At 43.2% G+C, this 25,540-nt stretch overlaps 1 protein-coding gene across 3 annotated transcripts in view; it reads left to right on the forward strand.

Annotated features, from left to right (window-relative positions):
* kalrna (kalirin RhoGEF kinase a) overlaps positions 1-25,540 on the forward strand; it is a 146,875-nt gene that overhangs the window by 103,375 nt on the left and 17,960 nt on the right. For 2 of the 3 annotated variants that reach the window (XM_086122906.1, XM_086122907.1), the window contains exons 39-51: positions 983-1,061; positions 1,156-1,323; positions 11,282-11,488; positions 12,978-13,051; positions 13,160-13,306; positions 20,779-20,897; positions 20,978-21,044; positions 22,277-22,380; positions 22,457-22,526; positions 22,602-22,688; positions 24,966-25,058; positions 25,132-25,182; positions 25,298-25,375. In XM_086122906.1, the coding sequence (XP_085979032.1) occupies positions 983-1,061; positions 1,156-1,323; positions 11,282-11,488; positions 12,978-13,051; positions 13,160-13,306; positions 20,779-20,897; positions 20,978-21,044; positions 22,277-22,380; positions 22,457-22,526; positions 22,602-22,688; positions 24,966-25,058; positions 25,132-25,182; positions 25,298-25,375 (1,344 nt within the window). Of the gene's footprint in view, positions 1-982; positions 1,062-1,155; positions 1,324-11,281; positions 11,489-12,977; positions 13,052-13,159; positions 13,307-15,013; positions 15,110-20,778; positions 20,898-20,977; positions 21,045-22,276; positions 22,381-22,456; positions 22,527-22,601; positions 22,689-24,965; positions 25,059-25,131; positions 25,183-25,297; positions 25,376-25,540 lie in introns of all 3 variants that reach the window. The other variant, XM_086122905.1, reaches the window with a different exon arrangement.

The raw sequence follows: 25,540 nt of genomic DNA on the forward strand, positions 1-25,540 counted from the left end.
TCGGAAAATGTTAAAAATCTGTCGGTTTTATCCTTTTTTTGATGAGACTAAAAATGCAAACTGATACGCTTGTGTAGTTTGAAGGAGTACACCCTCCCCTGTAAGAGGGGATTTTTGGGGTGAATATAAAAAAAATACAGGTTTGTAGTTTCTTTATTTTTTCCAAAAGTAGTAGTATTCGTTATTTATTCATTTTCATGTACATGTACTGTTAATTTTGATTTTGCACCGTAGGTTTGTGATGTAGGATGACTACGAAAATCGTTTACTTCGTTGTATTTTTGTTCAGTCTGCCACCTGGTGGCAGCTCTGTGGCATGAGACTGATAAGTGAAAGCTTTTTGCCCATCAAATGAAGCAAAATATCTGATTTATTGTAGTTGAAAATCAAGACTTGGTGTGCAATACCCTGGACGGCTCTTCTATCAGTCACAGGGTTTTTGTGAATGTGAAGAGCAGAGTGAGTGGTAATCCAGGGCATGTCAAGTCAGCTCTGTGAACAATTACAGTACACAGCCAAATTCATTTTTGAAGTGGACTTGACTTGGTGCATGGGACTGTGACAATAACAGGGCAAATGTGAATGGGGCTAATTCTGGGAATCAACTCCATACCAAGTTCACTATACGAGGCACTAGAATAACAGTGACACATTCAATTCCAGTTGGCTGTGTGAGTGACAAGTACCTTTGTTGGTTGCGAGTCAGTCACAGTAAGATTGTGAATGGAGCATTGAGTTTGTCCCAACCCATCACTTTGTGACCTATGTGAATCATTATAAGATCAAATGCATTTTTGCATTGCAGCCTAGAGTGGGGAAAAGCTCACTGTACCCCAGACTGATCGTCAGTCAATCGCAGGTTGATTGTGATGGGCAGCTTTGTGAATCACTACACAACCATTGGCCTCATTCCCAATTCAGTCTTTTTCTGCATTGTTCTGTTGGCTGCTGCTATGTTTCTCACCTATTTTTCTGTCTGCAGCTCTCTGGTGGTTGTGAATTGACGGTGATCCTGCAGGACTTTACAGCAGGATGTAGCAGTGAGATATCCGTCAGTACCGGTAAGCGTCTGACCATGGCCTCGTCAACTTCTGGTTGTGTGTTTTCTTGAAAATGTTTTGTGATGACTACTTGTCTCTGTCTCTCTCACTTCAGGCCAGACAGTGGAGCTGCTGGAGAGGCCCAGCGAGCGGCCCGGCTGGTGTCTGGTTCGAACCACTGACCGCAGCCCACCTCAGGAGGGTCTGGTACCCAGTTCAGCACTGTGTGTGTCACACTCGCGCTCCAGTGTGGAAATGGACTGCTTCTTTAACTCAGGGAAAGGTAAGGGGATTTTTTTTTTACCTTATATATTATGTAAATAAAAATGTATCAATGTAAAAATAATTTAACCAATATCAACAACAACAAAAAACACTGAAAATAATGATGAAGAAACCTGAAAATGACTCACATCGCTGATGTCAGTTTGAACATGAACTGTCATCGTCAAGTATATAAAAAAAAAGTTAATCTTTGTTAAACCGAAAGACGGTTCACTTCAACACTATAATTCGGAAGGCAGAACAAATTTGATCCATGTCGCCTCACACATCTCAGTTTGGTCATACAAGTGTTAAAAATGATATTAAACAGTTTGTCCATATGTAAAATCAGTAAAGTACTATTTAACATTATATTAAAGGCATAGCATTGTACTGATCAGCCTCACAAATTAAATTTTTTTTGTGTCTCTGTCGTGCAAAATAAGTTAACCACTCTTTCTATTCAAACCAATAAAACTATAATGTGCTAAAGCTAAGTCACATTGTAGATGCTCATCTCATTTTGTAACATTTTTCGTTGTCACGCAAGCATAAAGCGGTATTACCCGCGGCAAAAAAGCTGAACATGATCAAACGTTTCCTTGACGACGAAGTGTTCGTGAACTCCTCAGGTCGGTTTAACAAGTTTCTCCAATCTTCATAGGAACACATTTTCACACCTCAAGCAAATAATACTTGCTTGTGTCAACTGCAGGTTCACACATAATTTGCATGTGTTTGACAACCCAGTGCATGTCTCAGTATATTGCTAGAAAACGATATAATATTACCTATCTGAAGAATATATATAAAAATTACATTATGAAGAACTATTTGGGGACACACTGAACATTAAAAAATGTTTTAAAATTCTTGTGAGAACAAAAGTACTATAGTATCTTTTCCGACTACACATTAACAAAGTGTCAACCTTGTTTTGTACACTGGGAAAAGAAAAAGAACTTAACAGAATTATTCCCACAAAGTTAGAAGCATACAGTTGAACACAATAACTCCAATGTATTGGCCCTGTCCCAATACTTTTACCCTTACAGTGTGTGTGTGCGTGCGTGCGTGCGTGCGTGCGTGCGTGCGTGCGTGCGTGCGTGCGTATGTGTGTGTGTGTGTTTTATTTTTAACAACTACTGGTAACTTCCAGGTAATCTTACCAACACTGACCCCTCTTGTTGGGTCTGAGATATTACAATATTTTTGTTGGCTGCCACCCAAACATGCCCAAGAATTAGACTCACCACCTTTACACACGTATTTCAGAAATTATGTTGTTTTTGTTCAAAAATGACATAAATTAAAAAATTGTTTTGCAGCATTTTGTTTGATTGCAAAAAAGATTTTCCGGTTCACACCAGTTTTTGTTACACACCTTGATTTGACCCACCCTACATACAGTATATGTCGCCGAATGCTAACGCGAATGTGAATGTTCGTGGAGTGACCCAAGTGCTCTTATCTTGTTACAAAAGCAAAACTAATTTTCACGACCAAATTTCATGAAGCATACTTTTTTTTTTATCAACACGAAAGCGTATACAGTACTGTTACTGTAATACAGAAAATGCATCCTTGATTTTATTTGGGGGGGAGGGTTGACATCCACGAACATATAATGCAGCAACACTGCCTGTACGAGCTTTGACATCTGGGCTCGTCATATCTACTCAGTACTTTCTTGAAAATTTTGATCCTCACTTATTTACTTTATATTTGTAAAATGTATCATTGTTATAAACTGCAGCACTTTGAAAATATGCGATGCACTTCACTCGTTGCATTTAAGCGCTTCAGACTCTGGATTAAATGTGGAAACCTAAATTATTGAAGGATTTTCTCACTTTTATGTCTATTTTTTGTTTCCTTACAAGGAGCGATGAATGGGGTTTTTTTTGCAATGGGTTTTTTTCTTCAAATTTGTTCACAACACTACACTATGTGGTGTGTCAATTTCGTTTATTATTTTAATTCTTTTTTTACGTTAACCCCTTAAGGGACGGCAGTGACTAGAGTGGACAGTTTATCATGTTATCAGGTTACAGGGTGCATGAAAGGGTTAAATACACGAAGTACCGATGAATGGCAGCTGAAAATGAAACTTGATTTGTGCTGCTTAAAGGGGGGAGACGGAGCTCCTCCTCTTTCTCCTCCTCCCTCCACTTTCTACTACTCCTCTCTCAATCTCAGCCCGCTCTCAGTCTGGCTGCCTGAACTTGTACAATATGCCTTTGTGTGTGCGTGAGAGATACAGGTGTTTAAATGTAGCATAAATTGCGTGTGCGTCCCTGTGTGTATGTGTGTGTGCTTGTGTGTGTGTATGACAATGAAGCGAGGCTGGCATTGCTGCAGATGGATCTTTGACCACTGCTGTTGCTGCTGCACAGGTGAGCCGAATTTGTTTGGGCGTGTGCGTCTCTGTGTCTGCACATGTGTAAAAAAATGAAACCAAAACTTCAAGAATAACCACGATGACTTTGTGGAATGTGTGACATGGGAGTGGAGCGCGAAAGTTACGTGTGTAGTTGCTCATCTCTCGATCTTTGACAGCTTACCTTTTATTTAATTTTACAGTTTGATTGGTCTACATAAGGACGATTTTAGGCTGATGTCCTTCCACCTTATTAGAAAGCATCTGCTCATTTCTGACTGTCTACATGTGACGGTGTGTGTTCTTGTCTTTCTGTCTCAACAAGCCTTTGACCGCACCTTCTTTCTGAGCACATTTCTACTGCTCCACACAAACAAAATGCTATGTGTGTGCGAGTGTGTAGGTTTAGCAGCATGAGCGATTTTTCAGAACTGTTAAGAAATGAGCACACTTGTTGGACCATGCAGGTCCTTCTGTTGAACTGATTTTTTTTTGTTTTGTTTTGTTTTTGTTACCTGCTATTCATTTTTATGGAAGTCAGCCAGCTCTCAAGCAATTACGATAATTACAATTTTGAGTTTTGGTTGATTTATATTTTTGAAAAAGCATCTGAGCTCAGGCATGATCAGGATTGAGCTCATCAAAGGGGGAGCACAAGCTGGAAGGTTTGGAGACAAGGCCAGAGAGGCCAGAGTGAGAGTATTGACACGTGCAGAGGGTGTGTGTATATATATCGGGCGAAGGATGCTGCCATCTAAGAGGCAGAGAAAAATTAGAGCAGAAGATACAGAGAACAAGAAGATTGTAACATTTGAGGCAACGTGGTTGAAAATGCCAACAACAAAAAAAATCACACATATATTGAGTATTCTACTCAACAGTCTCCACACTGCTGCAGCTGCCCTCATTCTCTTCTCTGAAGATACACGACTAGAATTGACAAAACATAAGCACAAATGCTTACATTAGCTTAGCGTGCTATTTTTCTTTAGACTCGACATAATTTTGCTCCACAGTCCCGCTTTGCTGCAGTGACCCGTGTTCTTGAGGCCCTCAGTCTCCTCTTCAATAAAATATTTGCATCATTGCTTTTTGAAGACACACACCTTTCCTCTGGAATTAAAAAAAAAAAAAAAAAACCTCAGCCTGATTCTTTGATTTGTCAGTCCAATAAAACCAGTCTAGGTATGCACAATGGTTTATCGTGTGGGTCAACATGCCAGCTAAACGTTAACTTTGTGGCTTTGTGCGGACAACCGCAGCGGACTTTGGCCCGTGACTGTGCGAGATTGCAACTGTATGTGGCCGAACCGGTTGTACTGGTTTGCGCACAGCCAACCTAGCAAAAATTTGTGGCTGTGTGTTGAGAGGTCATCAGCGTCAAATGGTGACAGTCTCAATCCCATAAAACAGCTCAGCTGAGATTTTACAGAAAATAAATGACACCCTAGCTATGTCTGATCTCATTAATGGGAGCGGCCACTTGGGGGGAAAAAAAATTGTTTACTCGCAGCAATCATATGACACAAATTTTTGTTTACGCAATAAGAATAGATTTCCCGTTTTCTTGCGCGTGATTTTTAATGACTCATTCTACACCGTAAAATGCTTGTTTGTCAGAAGATATATGATGTCATCACAAGAACTGCCAGTAACCACATAGCAACATATATGAGGAGGATTTATAAATTGCAATCGCCCTATGGAATATGCATTACTGAAGAAATATGAGAACGATAGGTGCTGGCTCAGCCTAATTTGAAAAATGTTGAAAGGCAACATGCCAACATATATCAGCACTTTATTGAGCTGATTTTATCATAACTCAACATGTTCAAGTGACTGTTTACTGCTCAAAGTTCCCTGGACTACGACTGAACCTGATAAAAGTTCCTTTTTGATTACCAAGAACGAGAGCAACATTATTGAGCTTTATTTTTAAATGTTCCTCTTTTTAATGTTGTATTTCATGTTCATGTCAAACCGTAGTGGTGTAATCAGCACATCTGTTTCGTCATCGAGACATCCCAGGTATGACTTGAGCAACCTTTTTAAATACTGACTCGACTGCTTTTACTCATCCCATCATTTTTTTTAAATCAATGATGGAAGACAGCAATCCCGACATTGGCATTCCTTGCACAACTCTGTTTTGCATTCTCGAAACACTAGCATAAACTTGAATGTCAACTATGACAGGAGTGATCACACATATCCATCAGGCAAGGAAGCATATGTTTAACTCAAGAAAATAACAGCAGTTTCAATGACATACCCCATAAAATAATAATGATCATAATAATTTGAGTCCCAAATGTAAAAATTAAATGTCTTGTATGTAGGATAATTTATATAACAGGTTTATAAAATGTATAGAGTTTAAATGTTAGTCATGAACAGATGGATTTTGAGGTCTTCTCTTAATCAATTAGTCAGACATTCAGAGAATTGACTCTATTCTATCATTTTCTCGTAGTCATTTTCTATCGTTTTTTTTTTTTCTTGGATAGGAAGCGCGATGTGCACCAGACTCTTAGGCAGTCACTTGAAGAGCTTCAGTTGGACTCCACCACTTCATTCTTATGTTTATTTATTTTAAACATTTGGGCTGGGTGGTCCACTGGTTAGTGTGTCGGCCTTACAGTGCAGAGTGCAGGGTTCGATTCCAGCTCAGGCCTTCCTGTGTGGGGTTTGCATGTTCTCTGCATGGGTTTTCTCCGGGTACTCCGGTTTCCTCCCACATTCCAAAAACATGCATGGTAGGTTAAGGGAACACACTAAATTATCCCTAGGTGTGAGTGTTTGTCTATGTGTGCTCTGTGACTGGCTGGCAACCAGTTCAGGATGTACCCCGCCGACTGCTGGGATAGGCTCCAGCACGCCCACGACACGTGAGAATAAGCAGAACAGAAAATGGATGGATAAATGGACATTTGGGCTGCCTTATATGTTTCTAGGATTGTCGGAAAGTTTTGGGGAAGTCCCTTTTCTCCCTTACTGCACAAAGCAAGACCCATAAAGGCATGCCTAGATGAGATTGGTTTGGAACCACAAGCCCATCAAACAAGTCTTCGGAGGAAGCTGTTTGCAGTGAGCTGATTTGTGGCTAAATATGCCCTACCTTGCCTTGCCTTGAGTGCATAGGGAAAGTGCAGTGCCAGCATCAAGCGCCCCAGTTGACACGGTCTTCTGCCATGGTGCAACTTTAAGAGGCCATGTTGAAGACCCAGTTAGATCACTCAAGACCTGCTAGTGGCTTGATCCCATTACTGACAAATTTTAGAAAATTTAAGTGCTCTATAAATAAAGTTGTTTATTCTTTAAAAAAAATCTCCATGCCAATGTAGAATCTGAGCTCCTTGTCGGATTTAAGTACCATATTTCGCACTATAAGGCGCACCTAAAAGCATTCAATTGTCTCAAAAGCTGACAATGAGCCTTATAGTCTGATGCGCCTTATATATGGATCAATAATCAGATTTCTTTGGTATTTTAAATGTTCTGTAAAGCGCTTTGTTACAGCTGCAGCTATTATGAAAGCTCTACATAAATAACGCTGTATTGTATTCCCTTTAGTGTAGCTCCATCTAGTGGGTGCATAATGTAACCACAGCCACTATTGTAGCTTCTATTCCATGCATCTTTTAATGTGGTGCGCCCTATAAATGAAAACAGTTTTAAAATAGGCCATTCAATGAAGGTGCGCCTTATACTCAGAAACGCCTTATAATGTGGAAAATACGGTAATTTAGTAGATAAGTGCAGTTCACATCTTTGTAAAGCCAAGTAAATGGTTAAATAGTGTATCTGGTTGGCAGTCAAATGGCCCTTTTCCACCGAATTTATGCTAGTGCTATTTCCGGGCCAATGACCAGGTTATCACCAGTTCTTTCTTTTTCCACCACCGAAATTGGCTCTAGCTCTTGCCCTGGTGCTTGAATCTGGTGCTTAAGATTGCCCCAATTATTTGTTAGGCCAGACTTTGGCACCAACTACGTCAGGGCGTCGTTATCATGACGATCGCAGATGTAGAGGAATGATTCCCGGGACATTCAGAAGTTTTGCTGAACGGCAACTCCGGCACAATTATGTCCCACCAGAAGAGCGATCGCGGATGTGCCCAGATAGCATGCGATCCCCAACTTGCAGCCAGCCTCGTGATCATCTCCAATAATTAAGAAAGATATATGTGTTTGCTGATTGCATGTCCCTGACTTTTATATACGACATAAAAGTATACTCGATGCTATGCTAAGTTGCCTAGCAGCACATTATTATTGTGATGATGATGATTATTATTATAATTAATCGCGCAGGTGCTCTTGGGTACACGCCGACGTAAGCAGTGACGTTTGGACGCTTCACGATGACATAATGACGTAGTTCCTACTTGGTTCTTTGTCGGTGGAAAACCAAACACGTTCTTCGTAAGAACTTAGTAAGCACCAACTAAGCAAGTTGGTAACAACTAACTGGCTGTCGCACCGAACCAGCAGCGAGTTTTTTTGAAGTGGAAAAGGGGTAAAAGTGGAGAAATGATCTCTGTGTGTTGTCAATGGAGCTATTCACAGATGTGTCGGGCGGAGGGTTCGAAGTGCATGTGCGTGTGTGTGTGTGGGGGGGGGGGGGTAATTACAGAGTGAAACCGGCTGTTTCTAGAAGGGTGTGCTGTGAAGATGATAGAGAGCGGGCTGGGACGAGACAAAAGGGCTGCTCTGTTCAGAGTGAGTGAGTGACGGCCACAGTCCGCGGTCTGTCTTTTGTGTTGGCTCGCAACAGTAGCGCTGTTGTTCCATCTCACCTGACTTTTAGCGGCCGACTACACTCCTCACTCTTCAAACTCTGCCCTCTTTTTTCTCAATAAATGATATTAACTGTAATCACCTCAGTTCATTTGTACTATCATTTACGCGTGGACATTTAAAAAGTTAACTGATGCTAAACACATCGGCTGCCCATAGTCTCATGAAATAGTCTCGCAAATGAATTGAAATGTGGATGTTGGTGTGTGCATGTTTGTTTGTGGGAGCTACGCAGCTTATTAGTTCCGCCAGGTCTAACTTGGTTCTTTCCATTTCTGTACATTTCTCCATAGGTGGGGGTATTGTGGGCCTATTGCTCAGTGTTACACCAAAATTGCGATTGTGCAAATCAAAGTCCAATCGACTTCCCCCCGATCTGCCGTTAAGTATGTGACTGCTCCACACCACTAACTTTGGAAGAATTTGGCAAAAGTTTAGAACTTGGTTTCGGGGTGGGGAGGGGTGGCCTTGGAGGAGGATCACGCTCTACTGAGTGTCATACGTGGGGAGTAAAATGTTATCAGTCAGTTTTGTTTATGCGCATAGGTGCCTGCGTGTGTTTTGTGTTGTCAAGCAACTGTCAAGGACACTCAAGCGCTAACCTGGCTTTTGCTGAATACGCACCAGTCACATGACACTACATTTGCTCAACAGCACTTAAGGGAGTAACTTGTGAAGTGTTGAGCGAATGTAAGAACTTTTGTGTGTGTGTGTGTGTGTGTGTGTGTGTGTGTGTGTGTGTGTGTGTGTGTGTGTGTGTGTGTGTGTGTATCACGTAAAGCATCCACAAATCTTTCTCTTTGACTTTTTGTGATGCCCCTCAGAAGCATGAGGTAGGCATAGATTGAATTGTGCAGTATTTCACTCACTGTCCTAAAAGGTTAAACAGAATATGAACGGTGTAATTGGTAAAAGAAAAAAAAGTAAAAACAACAAACATACTGGAGAAAAAAGTATTTGCATTTCAAGTGCGCATGATGGAAATGTTGTGAATGGAATTTTCGCCTTTTTTCTTAAAAAATAATCAGAATGATATCCCAGTTTAACACATTTTAATTATGTGCCAACAGGGTCCACTGGAAAAAAAATTGGAGAATTTACTCAATTTTATTTGTCAAGTGGCTGGACAAAATAATTCTGGAGCCAGATCAGTTTTTTAAGTAGCTGTATCGGCCAATAACAAAATGTGTCTGGATCCTGATGATTTTATTTAATGCAAACACTTGATGAAATAAAATTGAACAAATTCAACACACCATTTTTTCCAGTGTACATGTTCAAATCAAGCACAGTAGTTTTTTTAGAGCAGTCACTCATTGTGCGTGTGAAATTTTTTTTTGTTGTTGTTTTTTGGGGGAGGGGGGTTGGTGTTGCCATCACCAAAAAAAAAAACCCTTAGATAACCTTAGAACCACAACTAGAACTTGATGTGACCTTTTCTGCTCAGTTCAATAAAAGAAAACATAATTCATGAAATAATAATTATTGCACAAAATAATTTCCTATGAAATCCTTTTAGTGCGAGTGCAGCTCTTACTGCAGGCTTAGCAAAGCAAAGAGAAAGCTGATTAAGAGGCATAAGTAGTAGTGAAACACATGAAGCTTCAGGGTCTTTAAAAAAAAGAAAAACCGAAAAAAAATTGTGTATTGTTGCACACAGAACACCTCAGGCGATCCCCCTGACCCTTGAACTTTCATTTCCTGTCTGAGACACATTTGCACTGTGCACACGGCCGCAACCCTTCGCTCCCAGCTGTTTGCGTGAGCGCAGCTGATCCACCGCACTGCTGACACATGACTGCACACCCACACACACACACACACACACACATGAACACACACACGCGCTGACTGAAGGATAAAGACATTTTTTTTCCTTCGATGTTGTTCTCCACATCCTGTTCCCTCAGATGAATGACAGCTGGTGAAACAGTGAGACTACGCAATAGTGAATGAAATCTTGTTGTTTTGTGTTGACGCTTGAATTAATTGTGCAAACCCTGTGGTCACGTTGAGCAAGAATACAGGCAACTGGACCAAGCACTCTAAACTCGCGGTTTCTGGAAATTTTTGCTTTCACGCTTCCTTTGATAATAAATATACCCAACATCACCGACCAATAAAAAACATTTACCGTCATTTCCAAATTTGGACTTCTTTATTTACTTATTTATTTGGGGGGTGACGGCGTGTGGGGAAGATTAAAAGCAATTGCTGTATTCGCCAAAAAACATTAGAACTAATAAAACAAAAATTTTAAGTAGAATAAAGAAAATAGGTTTATTTTAAGTTAGTTGATGGTGTAGTGGTACCCACGCCGGACTTGTGTGCCAGCAGCGTGGGATCGATTCCCACTCAGAGACGGTGTGAAATTTGGTGTGAAAGGTCATTTGTCTGTGTATGTGCCCTGTGACTGACTGGTGACCAGTTCAGGGTGATAGCCTGCCTTCTTCCCGAAGTCAGCTGGGATAGGCTCCAGCAACTCCCCACCACCCTCTTCTGGATAAGCGGTGTTGAAAATGGATGGATGGGTGGATGTTTATTATAAAACAATTAAAAACAAAACTAGTTAAAACGGATGAAATTTGCACTTTTTATCCACAAGAACTTTGCCTTGGAAATGTGAAGTTTAGGAGAAACATTGTGTGTCTGGACCATGAGAAGAAGTATTGTCTAAATCTTGTTCTGGCGTACTACTTTAGGCTCAGCAACCATTGGAATAATATTTTTTTAGTTCCAGTTATACTACAAGTGCTCTACCTGAAAATGTTGACTGTTTTTATTTTTTCCTTCAGAAAATTATCCTGTAAGTGGCTCTGATGGGAAGACTGAGTCTGTGGCAAACCTCCAGCCGCAGTCGTCCCTCAGCTCACTGCAGTCCAACTCGCCAGGACCCAAACGCTCTGGAAATACACTCCGGAAATGGCTGACCAATCCCGTCCGACGCCTCAGTCACGGCAGCTCGGTTAAGAAACTCCCCAGTAACAAACAGAAGAAGACGGGTAAGAATGTCGCGATTCTGATACGTATTTCCATCCATTGTGAAGAAATAGATTGGTCAGTAGGTAGCATCCCTGACTTGTGATCGAGTCTCAGTCAGGTCGAACGGCAGCATCCGATTGGTTCCCTTTACTCCATTTCTCAGGTGGATTGTGTCAGAAAGGGCATAAGGCGTGACAACTCCTGACTAAAAGCAACAAAGTTAAAAGTCAAACAAGATCATTTACATCCAATGTGACCAAGTTCAGCTACTGTATGTACAGCATTAAATGTCACGGAGGTGCAGTAAATCAGAATACATCCAGTATGCCGAATAATTTTGTATTGTATGTGCATGTCCACCCAAACAACATACTCATGTACAGCAAAATTTCCGTGAAAAAGTAATTGGACACGATGGCTAGCTTTGGTTGACTATTGTGTGCCAGTGCCATTTGAACTAAATAGCAACATGGAAAAAGGGCAAAAAATTACTCTCAGAGGCGGAAAATTTTCCGGCTTAACTTTGTTCCCCAGTTTATTTTCAGTGCTGTCAGAACAGTGAAAATGGAAAAAGGTAAAACAAAAAAAAACCGTCACCTTTTGCAAGCAATTATGAAAGGGACTTGAAATGAGTTTTGATGGCAAAAATTTGATTGGTCGACCGTGTCCCCCACATTCAACATCAATGCCCTTCATACAAAACAATAACATGTCAAAACTCGTGAAAAATAAAAAAGTTTTCTACAAAGACTATGAAAAAGCAGCATCTAAATACTTCCAAAGACAAAACAGTTGCCAGGTTTGCTATTCTCTTTACATGCTTTTTATACAGAAGTTCCATCCACTCATTTTCTATAACCCTGAGATTCATTAGTGTCGCAGATGAACTGAACTGAACTGAAGAGGTGAACTGGACTGGGCTGGCCGCCTGTCAATCACATGGCACATCGAGACAAAAGATCCATTCACACGCAAATAATAGGAAGGCCCGAGCCTGGATTTGAACCCCAAACCTGAGTACTGTGAGACTGCTGACCACTTGTTCATTTTGCCACTTAATACAGAACAACAACATGGGACAGAAATTAGAGATTTTTTTTTAAGTCGTGTGGAAAGGGCTCTATACTATTTCCACCAATCCAGCAAGCTTTCCCTCACTGGAGCTAGCAATGGGACGCACTCCTGCACTCTAAAAGCAATTTGGACACCAAACTGCTTTCTCATGCTCCTGTCACATGTCGTATCCATTCATGTCAGCTGACTCTAAAACAAAGTGTTAGCCACACTCCATGGGAGCCTCGTCCCAGCTCAGATGATTTAGATGGTCATTCGCTTGTAGTCTTTGCTAACAAAGACGTACGCACACAGAGGCGCCCTTGTTATCTCCTGACCGTGTATCCTTCGGCGGAACACACAAAAGAGCTATCTTCGTAAAATAAATAAATAAATAATGACCGCTCATTTAAATTTAACAGGCATGAGCTCATAGGTGTACTGATTGATTGACAGGTCCCGGGGCGGGAAGAGATGAAAGCAGGAAGGGCCAGCCTGACCTGAACCCGCAGGAAGACATCATCGATGAGGTAGCCAATCATGAAGAAAGAATTCCTGTATTCACTCCTGTATTGTTCTGTTTCATTTTTATTTCATGGAATTAGATTATATTAATGCTACCTATTATCCCACCTCAGCACATCCTGGGCAAGGAGGGTAACCTCCTCTCCAAAGCACCGTCCGGCATGCAGAGCGGCGGCGAGGAGGAGCAAGATGAGGAGGCTCACACCCCGCTGCCTCCTCCCATGGAGATCATCAAGGACCCCTCAGCGCAGGACGATAAGGTGACTTATAAAATACAAAGTAAAACATTTTTTTTAAAACCCCGCACCAATATACCTCAGTTCCCCTTTGAAAAGACATATGAATGCAGAGATGATGCTAAACCTGTCACAATAACATTTTTTTTGGATGATTAATTTTCCCAAAAACTAGCATGATAAACGATAATATCATGTTAGGGTTTTTTTTGGGTTGTTTGCTCATTACTCGTGAGATTTTGTTGAGCCAATTCAAAATAGGTCAATCGGCTCAACAAAGGTTGATTTCTAAGTGAACTGATCGCTACTCACCTAATTTCAAAATGAAGTTGTTCAATGAGTTGTATATGATCCACATTGATGTGTTTGTGCAAACGTCAACAGCAATGTCAAGCGAGCTGTATTGTCTCGATGCACCAGAGATCTTGCATTGCAGTGATACTGACCATATGCTGGGTGGACTCGCTGTCAGTTCTGCCACTCGAAACGGGTTATCTGGTGGTGGTTGACAGTCTTTTTAAATTCCTGACGGGCATAACAAATGCCCCGACAGTACATCAACAAGCAATGAAATTGTGCAAATAGAACACCATAGATGATCTGTTAGCAATATGATGCTTGGAATTAGCTTGGCTATTATTATCAATACCGTACACCAGCGGTCCCCAACCTTTTTTGCCTCATGGACCGGTTTAATGTCAGACAATATTTTTAGGGATTGGCTTTTAAGGCCGGATGAATTCAACAAAATAATATAATATGACCAGCATGAAAACTGTGGTATTTTCGAAACCTAATAATAAACACGAATCATGACACAAGGAACGTCCAATCTGGCCGCAACATTCTCTGGTCGCTATGGTAATGTATAAACGTGCCTTCAAAATAAGATACACCGCACATACAAAGTGCATGAAAAATACAACTCCCCATCGCCGCATATTATGCAGAGTGGACTTGGTGCGTGGGAATCTCCCGCTGAGATACATCCATATTTTAAGTACTGTCTATTAAATGTCGCCTTCTTTATCTTGGAAGTCGTAAGCTCCTCTTCTGTCTCCTGGCTGGGCCTTTTCACCTTCCCAAAGAAACTTTCCAAAGACGTTTGTTTTTTGCTCATTTTGCTAGCTCTTGGGTTTCATTTTAGCGGTAACCTATCACCTGACTGAGAAGCACGCTTTCACCTGCGTCAAGGGTGACATATTGTAGTCGGATGTAACAGAGAATCCGGTCGTTATGGTCTCTCGATATGGCAGATTTTCACCTACTACGATGTTTCCTGCACAATAAACGGACATGATCAGACCTGACCTAGCTTTTTAGGCCACAATCTCACCTCTTATCTTCTGGCAAAAGAATTTCAGATATCTTCGGAACTGATAAGTGTGGTGATTGAGAAAAACTGCTCTAACAACAAGAAACGTTTTTTCCCCCTTTGAGTTCGCATCAAAACTGTGATGGTTTTATGTGGTATTTATGTTGAGCATTTTTTTAAACAATCTATTGTTAGTGGGTGTCTTTCAGGATTCACATAAACCAGTCGCCTAAATTTATAGTAATTCAGGTGACAGCTTTTGTTTTGTCCCTGTCACTCACCCTCTTGTCCAGTTAGGTTTCACTTTCCTGTCAATTTTCCCTTTCCAATCTTTTTCTTACACTGACTATCGCCGTCCTTTCTAACATGCTGCTGTTGTTGTTTTTTTGCCTCCTTTTGTCATCTTCCACTCTCAGTCGTCGTCCTTGCTAACATCTCTGCAGTCATCCTCTGAGGTGCCCTGCGCTGCAGAGCTGGTTAGCGCCATAGAAAAACTGGTTAAAACCAAAATGGTGAGTGTGTGCACGTGCATGCATGTCTGTCTAGTTACCTTAGATTTGAACGTTTTTTGCCTTGCTTTTGAATACAAAATAATATATATGCCGTCCTCTGCTGGTTCTACCACTCAAAAACATGAGTGACTTGCACAGAACTCCTCCAATAATTATCCATCCATCCATCCATCTTCTACCGCTTATCCGGGGCCGGGTCGCGGGGGCAACAGCTTTAGCAGGGAAGCCCAGACTTCCCTCTCCCTAGCTACTTCCTCCAGCTCTCCCCGGGGGATCCCGAGGCGTTCCCAGGCCAGCTGGGTGACATAGTCACTCCAGCGTGTCCTGGGTCTTCCTCGGGGTCTCCTCCCGGTGGGACATGCCCGGAACACCTCACCAGGGAGGCGTTCAGGAGGCATCCGAATCAGATGCCCAAGCCACCTCATCTGGCTCCTCTCGATGTGGAGGAGAAGCGGCTCGACTCTGAGCCCCTCCCGGATGACCGAGCTTCTCACCTTATCTCTAAGGGAGAGCCCGGACACCCTGCGGAGAAAACTCATTTCGGCCGCTTGTATCCGGGATCTCGTTCTTTCGGTCACGACCCATAGCTCGTGACCATAGATGAGGGTTGGAACGTAGATCGACCGGTAAATTGAGAGCTTCGCCCTTTGGCTCAGCTCCTTCTTCACCACGACAGACCGATACAACGTCCGCATCACAGCAGACGCTGCACCGATCCGCCTGTCGATCTCTCGCTCCCTCCTGCCCTCACTCGTGAACAAGACCCCAAGATACTTAAACTCCTCCACTTGGGGCAAGATCTCTCCCCCGACCCAGAGGGGGCACTCCACCCTTTTCCGACTGAGGACCATGGTTTCAGATTTGGAGGTGCTGATTTTCATCCCAACCGCTTCACACTCAGCTGCGAAACGCTCCAGTGAGAGTTGGAGAGCCCCGTTTGAAGGAGCCAACAGCACCACATCATCTGCAAAAAGCAGGGATGCAATACTGAGGCCACCAAAACGGACGCCCTCAACGCTTCGGCTGCGCCTAGAAATTCTGTCCATAAAGATTATGAACAGAATCGGCGACAAAGGGCAGCCTTGGCGGAGTCCTACCCTCACTGGAAACGATTCCGACTTACTGCCGGCAATGCGAACCAAACTCTGACATCGGTGGTATAGTGACCGAATAGCCCGTATCAGGGGGTTCGGTACCCCATACCCACGAAGCACCCCCCACAGAACTCCCCGAGGGACACGGTCAAACGCCTTCTCCAAGTCCACAAAACACATGTAGACTGGTTGGGCGAATTCCCACATACCCTCGAGGACCCTGCTAAGGGTGTAGAGCTGGTCCACTGTTCCACGGCCGGGACGAAAACCACACTGCTCCTCCTCAATCTGAGGCTCGACTTCCTGACGGACCCTCCTCTCCAGCACCCCTGAATAGACCTTACCAGGGAGGCTGAGGAGTGTGATCCCTCTGTAGTTGGAACACACCCTCCGGTCCCCCTTTTTAAAAAGAGGGACTACCACCCCGGTCTGCCAATCCAGAGGCACTCTCCCCGTTGACCACGCGATGTTGCAGAGGCGTGTCAACCAGGACAGCCCCACAACATCCAGAGCCTTGAGGAACTCCGGGCGGATCTCATCCACCCCTGGGGCCCTGCCACCGAGGAGCTTTTTAACCACATCGGTGACTTCAACCACAGAGATAGGAGAGCCCACCTCAGGGTCCTCAGACTCTGCTTCCTCCAAGGAAGACGTGTTGGTGGAGTTGAGGAGGTCTTCGAAGTACTCTGCCCACCGGTTCACAACGTCCCGAGTCGAAGTCAGCAGTGCCCCATCCCCACTGTACACAGTGTTAGTGGTGCACTGCTTCCCCCTCCTGAGACGTCGGATGGTGGACCAGAATTTCCTCGAAGCCGTCCGGAAGTCGGCTTCCATGGCCTCACCGAACTCTTCCCACGCTCGGGTTTTTGCCTCGGCGACCACCGAAGCTGCGTTCCGCTTGGCCAGTCGATACCCGTCAGCTGCCTCTGGGGTCCCACAGGCCATAAAGGCTCGATAGGACTCCTTCTTCAGCTTGACGGCATCCCTTACTGCTGGTGTCCACCAGCGAGTACGAGGGTTGCCGCCACGACAGGCACCAACCACCTTACGGCCACAACTCAGATTGGCCGCCTCAACAATAGAGGCACGGAACATGGTCCACTCGGACTCAATGTCCCCCGTCTCCCCCGGAACATGGGAAAAGCTCTGTCGGAGGTGGGAGTTGAAACTCCTTCTGACAGGGGATTCTGCCAGACGCTCCCAACAAACCCTCACAATACGTTTGGGTCTGCCAGGACGGACCGGCATCTTCCCCCACCATCGGAGCCTACTCACCACCAGGTGGTGATCAGTTGACAGCTCCGCCCCTCTCTTCACCCGAGTGTCCAAAACATGCGGCCGCAAATCCGATGATACAACCACAAGGTCGATCATCGAACTACGGCCTAGGGTGTCCTGGTGCCAAGTGCACATATGGACACCCTTATGTTTGAACAAGGTGTTCGTTATGGACAATCCGTGGCGAGCACAGAAGTCCAATAACAAAACACCACTCGAGTTCTGATCGGGGGGGCCGTTCCTCCCAATCACGCCCCTCCAGGTCTCACTGTCATTGCCCACGTGAGCATTGAAGTCCCCCAGCAGAACAAGGGAGTCCCCAGCAGGAGTACTCTCCAGCACACCCTCCAAGGACTCCAAAAAGGGTGGGTATGCTGAGCTGCCGTTTGGTGCATATGCACAAACAACAGTCAGGACCCGTCCCCCCACCCGAAGGCGGAGGGAAGCAACCCTCTCGTCTACCGGTGTGAACCCCAATGTACAGGCACTGAGCCGGGGGGCAATGAGTATGCCCACACCTGCTCTGCGCCTCTCACCATGAGCAACTCCAGAGTGGAAGAGAGTCCAACCCCTCTCGAGAGAACTAGTACCAGAACCCAGGCTGTGTGTGGAGGCAAGTCCGACTATATCCAGTCGGAGCTTCTCTACCTCACACACCAGCTCGGGCTCCTTCCCTGCCAGAGAGGTGACATTCCATGTCCCAAGAGCTAGCTTCTGCAGCCGAGGATCGGACCGCCAGGGTCCCCGCCTTTGGCTGCCGCCCAGCTCGCATTGCACCCGACCCCTTTGACCCCTCCCACGGGTGGTGAGACCATGAGAAGGGGGACCCACGTTGCCTCTTCGGGCTGAGCCCGGCCGGGCCCCATGGGTGTAGGCCCGGCCACCAGGCGCTCGCCAACGAGCCCCACCTCCAGGCCTGGCTCCAGAGGGGGGCCCCGGTGACCCGCGTCCGGGCAAGGGAAACTGAGATCCTTTAATTTTTTTTATCATAAGGGGTCTTGGAGCCGTGCTTTGTCTGGTCCCTCACCTAGAACCTGTTTGCCATGGGTGACCCTGCCAGGGGCATAAAGCCCCAGACAACTTAGCTCCTAGGATCATTGGGACACACAAACCCCTCCACCACGGTAAGGTGACGGCTCACGGAGAGGTCCAATAATTATGCAGTGGAATTTCACATATCTAATCGACAAGTATAGAATTCTGGATCTGGCTTCAGCTCATTAACTAATAATAATTCATTTGTCAATGGCACTTACAGTACGCTACAACTTATTTGTTGTTGATCCAGATCTAGATTACGGATCTGGTTGCCCAAAATATTCAAATCTAAATTATTTAGTATTGTGACATACCAAAAGCTTGACACAGAATTTGCCACAACCTATTCAGTTCAGATTGTGTTGCAATAATGATACGTGTTACGATCAAGAGAAATTTCAACACATGATCATGTCATCTTTGGGTCATACCAAATACCGTATACCAAAAATCGGCAGTACCATTTCAAGATTTGTTTTACAAAGTTGATCAAGATTGAGGATCTGGACCAGATCATAATTAGGGTCACTAACATTGTCTTTCGGCTTGCAGGAAGGTTCCACGTCAAATTTCACTCACATCCGTGTCGAACATTTGAAAGATTTTATATGTTCTAAACATAATCTACATTGTTTCGTAATGCAGTCATTGATAAGAATCTGATTTATTGGCCAAGTATGTAAAACACACAAGAAATTCCAGAGGAACATAAACAAAACAATGACCAACAGAGGGAAACAGAACGGGAAACCTGGCGGTTTGTGGTTAAGGACCCCGAATTGTGAGATGTGAAAGGAAAACAATAGGGAAGAGGAGGAAAGAAAACTCTGACCATTCTCCTTAAATGGGAGCACAGTGTGAGCCTGAGAAAAAAACCTCAGCACATGTAGTGTACATTTAAAAGACATGTACAACAAATCTCAAGACTGAGTAGGGAACGGGAAGGATGGAAAGAGAGGAGAGGGGGGAAACGCATCACAACCAGTCCAACGAGCTGCTCAAACCAGGAACGCCCTATCAATCGGGTTACGACACAGGGCTGGAGCAAACAAGAGTACAACGAAGAGGTTGACATTTCGGGCATTTTGTAGCATATTATTGTCATTGTTTGTGTATGCATGTCAAGCATCCGCAGCCGCAAGGCCAAGCCTTTATATCAGTCTCAGGCTCGGGAAAGACGGCTCAGGAAGCTGATTGGAATGCTTGTGTCCGAGCATATTTTTCATCCAGTCCAGACAACAGTTGTTTTGGGGACAGGCCATCAACATTCTAAGACAGCCTTGAAGGTCTTTTAGCTTGTGACTCTCATTGGCATCAATTAGCCGAATCTTTGATCAATGAATCAAATTTTCTTAGGCCAGGCCAACTACTCTTTGTTCTTTTCCATTTTGCGAAGTGACTCCAACACCGCATCCACTTTGCGATTGAGTTCAGTCAACGCATGAGTCTGGGTGTTGATCACGCCATCCGGAAAGGCCGGCAGCTTGTTCCCTGCTAACGAAGCTGTTCCACCATCGGCTGAATTGTAAATAATCCAGAATCACATTGTGGCACTGGATCATTGGTAGATTTAGCGACTATTTAGTTGTACCGTATTTTTCACACTAAAAGGTGCACCTAAAAGTATTCAATTTTCTTAAAAGCTCACAGCGCGCCTTAAAATCCAATGCGCCTTATGTATGGTTATTACGGTAATATGTCGACCCCAAAATGGCTCCTTGTTAGAGACATGCTTACAACGCAGAGTTCAAACTTAAGGCGATCCAGTTACGCAGTTGAACACGGAAAGAGAGCAGCGGCAAGAGAGTTCAACGTTAACGAGTCAATGTTACAACTTGCTGTTGGTTAAGAGAACTGTGTCGCTGCTTTATTCAATACGTTTTACTGGCAGCTGATCCCTCTCTTTGCATTTCGTTGAGCGTATCGCCATCTAGTGGATGCATTGTAGATTGCATCTTATAATATAATAATAATCATAATAATAATAAGATAAGATAAGAAAACCTTTATTAGTCTCGCAATGGAGAAATTCCCAATTCACAGCAGCAAAGTTATGAAAGGAAGAAGTAGAACAACAAAATATAGGAGCTGCTAGAAAGGCAGCCACTCACGCCATTTTGACAAAATAGGTCATTCATTGAAGGTGCGCCTCATAATCCAGTGCGCCTTTTGGTGTGGAAAATACGGTACTTTAAACCTACATGTCTTTTTTGTTTGTTTGTTTGTTTGTTTTAATTTATTGATTTTTTTTTGCAACAGACCTTAGAACCAGGAGCTCACCCGGTCTTCTCCCCACTTTCCCCACCGGAACAAAGCACTCCTGTCCAGCGCCGGAACCCTGAGCTGGAACAGAGAGCCAAAGCCATGAGGGGTCGCATGTAAGTCTACTACCTGGCCTCACTTTGGAACAAATGCTCTTGATATCGTTCCAACTAAGGTGACTTGTTTTTCCGCTTAGGTTTGTCTTGAACGAGTTGATACAGACAGAGAAGGACTATGTCAAAGACTTGGGCATTGTTGTTGAGGTGAGTTAATCATGAATTATTTTTAACATCACTCGATCTCACACACATGAGTGAACATGATGCCTTTATTTTCTGAGAACTGGCTTTGTCGTGACCTTTCCATTTTGTGTGTGTGTGTGTGTGTGTGTGTGTGTGTGTGTGTGTGTGTGTGTGTGTGTGTGTGTGTGTGTGTGTGTGTGTGTGTGTGTTCATTCAAGGCGACTGAAGTCTGGCTTGGCCTATGATTACATATTGTCCTTTCTTCTAAGGTTGTGGTTTTGACGAGCGTCACTGGCTGTGTAGTGATTCACTCGCCTCACTTTTGTGCAGGCATCATGGGTTCCTGTCTGTCACCGTGTTTCCTGTGATGACAAATCTTTTGGAATCGATTACCCCGTCGATTACACTGGTCAACAAACGTTTACTTTTTTAAATTTATTTCTATATTTTTTTTTCAGGATAAATATGTGGCGGCGTGGTTACGAATCTGCCCTAATTTTTTCTCGAGCACCTCCGATTTTCATCTTGATTAATGATGAGCGATTACTGATACCAAGTGTCTATATGAGGCCGATATTTGGCCTTCTTCTAAGGCAGAGGTTCTTAATCTGGGTTCGATCGAACGCCAGGGGTTCAGTGATTCGGTCTCAGGGGTTCGACGGAGCCTGTGCCATGAAGGTTAAGACATACTCGACTCAAGATGTCAATTAGTTATGACATGCCCGCTTGGCCATCACTGGCTGCAGATGATCACGTTACATTGCTTGTTCAATCAGTGCTGCGGGTAATTTAGTTCGCTTCGAGGTCAACGTCTGACTGTCGTGATAGTACATCATGCATGGTTCATTTTTTGAAATTGAAAAAACGTACAGTATACTTATGTCTTGGAATTTTATTTACTTTTTTCTGGTTTGAATAAATGTGTTTTTTTATGTCTTGAATTTGTCAAAAATCTCATTTTTATTTTTCACTAATGAAGTGTTTGGTGAATATGCATTTGAAGTGGTTGGGTTCAGGGCCTCTAACAACGTTAAAAACCACTGTTCCGAGGTATCTGTTCTTGCAAATGCAGCCGATTCTAGTTTTGGAAATACATTACAAATGAGTTTTTGTCATACATCTGGTTAGGAAGTGCATGGTCCTGTGTGGAACCCAAGTCGCACTTGAATTGAAACATTTAGATTACCCATCCATGGGCTGTCGAGACACTCTACATCTGTATCGTATGATCTATGATTTCAACCTCCTTTCAGGGTTTCATGAAGAGAATAGAAGAAAAAGGCGTTCCCGATGACATGAAAGGAAAAGAGAAAATCGTCTTTGGCAACATCCATCAGATCTTCGACTGGCACAGAGAGTAAGTCACTGGCAATGGAGCAATTGAATATTTGTGGTTATAGCGACTGGAAAACAACGCTGCTCTGTGCTGGCAGCTTCTTTGTAGGAGAGTTGGAGAAATGTCTGGACGACCACGAGCACCTCGCCGAGCTCTTCATCAAACATGTGAGTGAGGAGGCTTTTGCACTCCGTGGGTGTCCACCTGCTAAACTTTGGTTGGTATTGTTTTTAATTTCCCAGGAGAGAAGACTGCACATGTATGTGATCTACTGTCAGAACAAACCCAAGTCTGAGTTCATCGTAGCAGAATATGACAATTATTTTGACGTAAGTTACGTTTTATACTCTGGTTCACAAGACACAATGATTGCATGTTTTGTGACACACCTCTGACTTCTTGAATGGACAAAAAAATTTCCACAGACACACTCAGATTTTATATAAAATCTTCCATGAAGAGTAGAAGCTGCACACTCTTCACTACCCTTCTGTCTTTCTGTGCTTTTGTTAATATATTGCAAAGTATACTGTATGCCATGTACAGCGACATGATTTTGCACATTGACCCTCCAACATTCATCCAATGTACCGTATTTTCCACACTATAAGGCGCACCGAAAAGTCTTCCATTTTCTTAAAAGCTCACAGCGCGCCTTTTAAATCCGGTGCGCCTTGTGTATGGTCATTACGGTAATATGTCAACCCCAAGATGGCTCCTTGCTGGAGACATGCTTACAATGTTATAATGTCTTTGTCCGTCTCCGTGCCTTCTCTTTTTCCATTCGACTCGAGAGGCGTTCATGACCGCCTCCGAAAAACGTAAATTAACATTCCTTCAATGAAACTACGAAAATTGAAAATAATGCATTAAAACAGAAAATCAAGCGAGGAAATCCCAAAATAAATTCTGTAGCCCCCCTACAGAATTTATTTTGGCATTTTTTTCGTTTGTGGATACAGTACACAACAAAGGAATAAATAACACTTCTGAGACAGTCCAGTCTCCTACATTTTACTGACATCTGATCGTTCTGTGTGAGCTACGCTCAAGGAAATGCCAAAATAAATTCTGTAGGAGGGCTATAGAATTTATTTTGTGATTTCCTCACTTGATTTTCTGTTTTGATGCATTATTTTCAATTTTTATAGTTTCATTGAAGTAATCGTTAATTTACGTTTTTCGGAGGTGGTCATGAACGCCTCTCGAGTCGAACGGAAGGAGCATATCTCCATCTAGTGGATGCATTGTACATTGCGCTTTATAATCCAGTGCGTCCAATATATGAAAAAAAATACTAAATAGGCCATTCATTGAAGGTGCACCTCATAATCCAGTGCGCCTTTTAGTGCGAAAAATACGGTCCATCATATCAAATGCAAATATCAACAGTATACAATGATCTGCAACTCATGTTTAACCTATATTTAATTGAATACACGACAAAGACATGATATTTAATGTTCAAACTGATAACAAAAAGCTGTGACAGGTGACAAAAAAGACAAAGAAAGTTGAAGAATTCTTATCAAACACCTGTTTGTGAACAGGCTAACTGGGATTAATTCAGGACCTTCCCTGAATTGCTCAGTCATTCACAAGCAAAGATGAGGCGAGTGTCACCTCTTTGCGAACTACGTGAGAAAATAGTCAAACAGTTTAGGATAATGTTCCTCAATGTACTTGTGAAAACCAATGTCAATCAATACAGTTAAACGCTACATCCGCAAGTGTAACTTAAAACTCGTCGATGCAATGCAAAAGCCATTTATCAACCACACCCAGAAACGGCGCCGGCTTCTCTGGACCCGAGCTCATCTAACATGGACTGATGCAAAGTGGAAAAGTGTTCTGTGATCTGACGAGTCCACATTTTCAATTGTCTGGGGAAATTGTGGACGTCGTGTCCTCCGGGCCAAAGAGGAAAAGAACCATCCAGACTGTTATGGACCCAAAGTTCAAAAGCCAGCATCAGTGGTGGTATGGGGCTGTGTTAGCATCAATGGCATGGGTAACTTACACATCTGTGAAGGCTTCATTAATGGTGAAAGGTACATACAGGTATTGGAGAAACACATGCTGCCATCCGAGCAAAGTCTTTTTCATGGACGCCCCTACTTAATTTCAGATAGACAATGTCAGACCACATTCTACACATGTTCCGACAGTGTGGCTTTATATTCAAAGAATGCGGGAACAAGACAGGCCTGCCTGCAGTCCAGACCTGTCTTCCATATGAAAATGTGCGGCGCATTATGAAGTGTAAAATACAAGCATGAAACTGAGACCCTGAACTGAAGCTTACATCAAGCAAGATTCCACATACAAAGTTTCAACAATTAACAAACTCAATTCCTAAACCTTTAATGGATGTTGTTTAAAAAAACAAAAACAAACAAGGGTGACGTAACACAATTTTTTTGGAACGTGTTGTAGCCAAATCATTGTATTCTGTTTTGATTTGTTTTACACAACCTTCCCAACTTAATTAGAAATGGCTTTGTACTTCATTCTTCCCCCATTGTTTACTATCATAACCATAATTGTTAACTCACGATTTAGGGTTTACTTAACTCAACTAGGGTCCTTTTTGCTTCTCCTTGCAGGGAGTCCAGCAGGACATTCAGTCCCGGTTGACAATTAGCGACTTCCTTATCAAACCAATCCAAAGAATCACCAAATACCAGCTGCTACTGAAGGTATGTGATCAGATCTGTACTTGTTACCAGTGGAGACTTCATATTTTCATGTCATGCCATAAATTCCTCATAGGATTTCCTGAAGTACAGCTCAAAGGCAGGAATGGACTGTGAACAAATCGAGGTAAAACGACTTAAACTTACTCGCACTGGGACAGAAATATCTTGGCATTATTGCAGTTCACACTGTCTCAAAACAGCACCTCTTGATGTCCGATCATTGTGTCTTTCTCTGACAGCAAGCAGTGGATTTGATGTCTCAGGTTCCCAAATTATGTAACGACATGATGAACTTAGGTCGGCTACAAGGATACGAGGTACGTTTGTTTTACCAGGAACCGAATATACGGTAAAGCCAATGGATAGAGAGAATACTGTAGAGAAAAATATTGCCCCACAACGCTGTACTACTGGTACTTTTTACCCTGAATGTGCTCAACTATCCCTTCATGGGTAACGCAATGGAAATGTATTTAAAATAA

The sequence above is a fragment of the Hippocampus guttulatus genome, chromosome 11 (assembly GCF_054856545.1).
Source record: "Hippocampus guttulatus isolate MCC_2025c chromosome 11, RoL_Hgut_1.0, whole genome shotgun sequence".
Taxonomy (NCBI): Eukaryota; Metazoa; Chordata; class Actinopteri; order Syngnathiformes; family Syngnathidae; genus Hippocampus; species Hippocampus guttulatus.